The sequence below is a fragment of the Hipposideros armiger genome, unplaced genomic scaffold, assembly GCF_001890085.2.
Source record: "Hipposideros armiger isolate ML-2016 unplaced genomic scaffold, ASM189008v1 scaffold_46, whole genome shotgun sequence".
NCBI classification, from domain to species: domain Eukaryota; kingdom Metazoa; phylum Chordata; class Mammalia; order Chiroptera; family Hipposideridae; genus Hipposideros; species Hipposideros armiger.
In genome coordinates, this window is record NW_017731396.1 from 3,847,363 (window position 1) to 3,851,429 (window position 4,067).

General features: G+C 49.9%; 1 protein-coding gene across 1 annotated transcript in view; it reads right to left on the bottom strand.

The window, feature by feature from the left end:
- PEX14 (peroxisomal biogenesis factor 14) overlaps positions 1-3,994 on the bottom strand; it is a 130,752-nt gene extending 126,758 nt beyond the window's left edge. The window contains exon 1 of the mRNA XM_019639838.1: positions 3,893-3,994. Coding sequence (XP_019495383.1) covers positions 3,893-3,928 — 36 coding nt within the window. The 5' untranslated portion in view covers positions 3,929-3,994. The remainder of the gene's footprint in view (positions 1-3,892) is intronic.
- Positions 3,995-4,067: the final 73 nt, after the last annotated feature.

Below are 4,067 nucleotides of genomic sequence, written 5' to 3' on the forward strand. Positions count from 1 at the left end.
GAGAGATAAGCAAATTCAGCAAAAAGGAAACTGTACTGTGGTGACATTTTTATGGGAGTTTTACAGTTCTCTGTATTATTCTTTCAACTTTTCTATAGGTTGGCAATTTTTCAAAATAAAAAGTTGACAGGGGAAAAGATCTTGTTTCAACTGCTGTCATTCAAGACTCTCAGCCTTCCAAAATGGCATGCAGAGACTTGGAGAAGAAAACTAACCTTGACTGAGCACTTACTATGTACCAGGCGCTCTGTACATGTGCGATTTCCGCCAACCCTCAGAGCAACCCTCGAGGGTAGCTTATCACTCCCGTTTTACAGAGAACAAAACTGAGGCTCAGAGAGCTGGAGTGACAAGCCCAGAAGTTAGAGCGTGCTGGAGAGTTCAGACCAAAGTCTGTCAGGTACAAGGCCCCGCTCTTCCAGCCGTAATGTCCTCACTGTGCTCTTCTCCCTTCTGGGCTCCTGTGTTCTCAACCCGAAATTACCACAGCCAGTGACCCTCAGCAGACTGGAAGTCTAGGTTCTGTCATAATACCCAATATCCAACAACCATTAGACAATCAGATTGAACCAGGCCCCTGCTTTTCACCGAAGACAGTAACAATGGTGGGAAAGTGTGGAAACAGGGACATTTCCTCTTCCTACGGGCCATAATATTTACAGACTGGAAGGGACTTTCATCAGCGATTAGCCATGCAAAATAGGGTAATGTGGGGAAAACAGAACAAGGGCATGAAAGCAGTACATGTAATTCCAACAGACTGGCTTGAAGATAGGCTAAAAAGACTATACCATCATGAAAAAGCAAGTACGTCAGCCCCAGGAAGCAGTGTGCTCTCCAAGAGGGGATCAATAAGTCACCTCTTCTCTGCCACCCTGCCTTTTCCAGGGCAAACAAAAAGTCTGTCCTGCGGCCTAACGCCATTCTCTCCTCCAACGTTAACTCCTCCCTCAGGCAGATGGCAGAGAAGTGCCAAGCTCTGCCTGAAAGCCACTCTCTGGACTCTTTAACATTGTTCGTTACTCCTGCTAGGAATGTGGCGTCAGAGGACAATCTGAGAGCAGCTACACTGGCAGTCCTAACTCCCCTGTCTCTCTCCATAGAGGTCTCCTGGCACTTTTAGGGACAGCTCCAGAATAAATAGCCCAGACTCTCAGAAATCCAGAAAGGTGAGGGCTGGGACAAAGGCAGTAAGGAGGGGATTCTCGCCTTCGCCCTGAAACCAAAAGTGCCAGGAGGAAGTCCAGGTCTTTGGATACCAGACAGGAGCTCTTAAGGACACTTCTCTATTTCTCAGTTGAATGAGTTTTTTTATATTTCTGCACCCGCTCACACCACCTCCCCTAAAAAAAGGAAAAGGAAGAAAAGAAAAGGCAAGTCTGTCACCGAAATCTAAAAGTCACAAAGGACAGCTAGGATAAACACCAGCATTTGGGGTGTTCCTTTAAATTTTGAGGCAATTACTTCAGAATAAATAAAAGAACGTTAATAGACTGGTGGTCAACATGATAAATCATACCCCAAACGAAACTGTAACAGGGCCTGAGGAAAGGTTTAGATCATTTGGGAATGAAAATGCAGAGTTTATTGAATGGAAAAATAATAACAGATAAGACACTAGGTCAGGCACTGTTCTAAATAAGTTAATTCATTTAATCCTCAGGGCAACCCCCTGAGATAGGCACTAGTTTTATCCCTATTTTACAGATGGAGGACCTAAGCTCAGAGGAGTTAAGTAATTTGTCCAAGATCACAGAGCTGGTAATAGTGGGCTAGAAGCTAGGATTCTAAGCCAGTGGGGATGGCTTCAGAGCCCATACTTTTAACGGCTGCTCTACACTACCTGTTAAAGGAAGAAAAGGGTTGGTTATTCACCCGTAACCTTTTAAAATGAGATACTGGTGTCACATCGTCAACTAACAAACTTCCTGTGAGAGACTGAACAGTGGCTCAGTCCCACAGGTGTGATGCAGCGATCCTCACACGCAAACCAAGTTGGGGCTAATTCTCCAAGCGGTTCTTTCAATTCCTCTCTGCTTTGACCAGAGAAATGGAAAACCAGGTTGCTAGGACTTGAAAATGAAATGGCACGTTACTGGTAAAAAGAGCTGATTCACTTAAAAACTGTGCATTTGCAGCTTATTGTTAGAGAGGGAAAGAATTTGGCATGAAGAGTTCAAGTTTGTCTCCAGGCTGCCAGCGTATTCTGATGCAATCCCATCTCTACCAGCTTTGGAAAGGAGGGCAAAGGAGAAGCAGAGAGGAAAACCACACAGGTGCTGGCCAAGCCCTCTGAAAGGACCTTAGATCCTTTCCACAGGTACAGAGAGGGCAATTTCCAGAACCAAAGAAGCCCTTGGGCTCCAAATGGCGAGGTTTCTATTGTAGTCATCCTCACAGCATTGGCAAATTGGATGTCGTAAAAGGCCCTTTAATCCCAGCCCGGGGGCATTTCTAACATATAACAGTTCAGAGAAGCCCAGATTGTGAGGAAAGTTAAGTCGGGGAAGGCAAGAAAGCAGGGTCCCTTCTCTCAGGACACCCCACACACTCCAGGACGTCTGACAATGAGAAGGCCACAATCAGTCCTAGTTTTTACAATCCCACGTGTTACAATCCAGACACCTTTCTGAATCACTCAGTCTGCTAAGAGAAGCCGGTGTGGGGAACACGCAACTCCTCTAAGTGCAATTCCTGTAATCAACTTATCATGAAGAATAAAATAGTACAAAACACTAAGTGGTGCTCTTCTGCCTAGGAAGGAAGTGCAATGCCAGTCGGCTGTTGAAAAGCCCAGGATGTTTCAAGGAGGTGAGAGAGGAATGATGAGGTCCAGGCTGAACCCGTTTTCTTCTTCCTCTGTCTAATCCTGACTAATGTTAAACATGTATGGCTGACTAGTGCAGTCACACACCGGGATTTAAATCCAGGCTCAAGCAGACACACAAATGAAGGGCATTTACAGATTCTTAGGTCCACTTCTGCAAAATGGTGGTTAATTGCCTGTACTTCGTAACGGTTGTCAGGGGCACTAAACAGGATGATAAACGTAATTTGTGCTCAGCATGACAGCACACACTCAGTACATGCACGGTGCCGCTTACACCCACCCTCACCCCAGCCCACTCAGCCGTGGACTACCAACCCCTTCAAAGGCCTTATCGTCCCCTGCTCCCTGACAGCAGACTGTACAGGCATGAGCACTGGTCCTCAAGGTCCCCTTACTGGAGTGGGATTTGGCTGAATCTGTGGCTGACAAGCTAGATCAGAGCCCTCGGCCGAGAAAACCAAACTCTGGGAAGCAAGGACGGACCCTCAGCCGAAAGCTTGGTGGCGCCTGTTGTTTACAGCGAGTGAGTCTCCTTCCTACCAACGCACTGAGAGGGTCCGGGTACATTTCCGACCCTCCAACTTGGCAAGAGAAGCTCAAAGGTGACTAACGACGAAAAGGCTGGCAGCGAGGCCACCCCAGGAGGCTGAGGCTGTGGGGGAGTGGGAACCCTGATGGAATCGGGGCCCTCCCCGTGGGGGACAGCCCAGAACGACCGAGCCTCTCAATCCTCTCCTCAAGCAGGGGCCCTCGCAGCTCAAAGCTGGGGGCTTCTCAAGGGTCCTGGCCAAGCTCAAGTGGGACCCTAAGGGCCGGCAGGCGGGAAGTGGGGGCCAGCAGGCACCCCGAGCCCGGGCTCAGGAATGTGGTCAAGGAGGGGTCACCGGGGGAGGGGTCCGGCGGCGAGGACCTGGGGAGGGGAGGGGCCTGGGAGGGGGCAAGGGGTCAGGGCCCCCGGCTTCGGAAGCTTCGGAGGTTCCCACCCGACTCCCAGCCGCGTGCCGAGCGCCCCCTCCAGCTGGGGTCCCCTTGACCACGGCACGGCAGTCCCATTCCCCTCACCTGGCTCGGCTGCTCTGCCTGCTCCGAGGACGCCATTTTTCTGAGGCCTGACTAATCTATCGCCGCTGGGCGAGGCTTCTCCCAAGTGCCTTCGCTCTCGCTCTCCCGCCCAGACTAAAGTAGCCGGAACTGAGCCTGTCGATGGGAGGCACGGGGAGTGGTGGGGAAAGGAGGC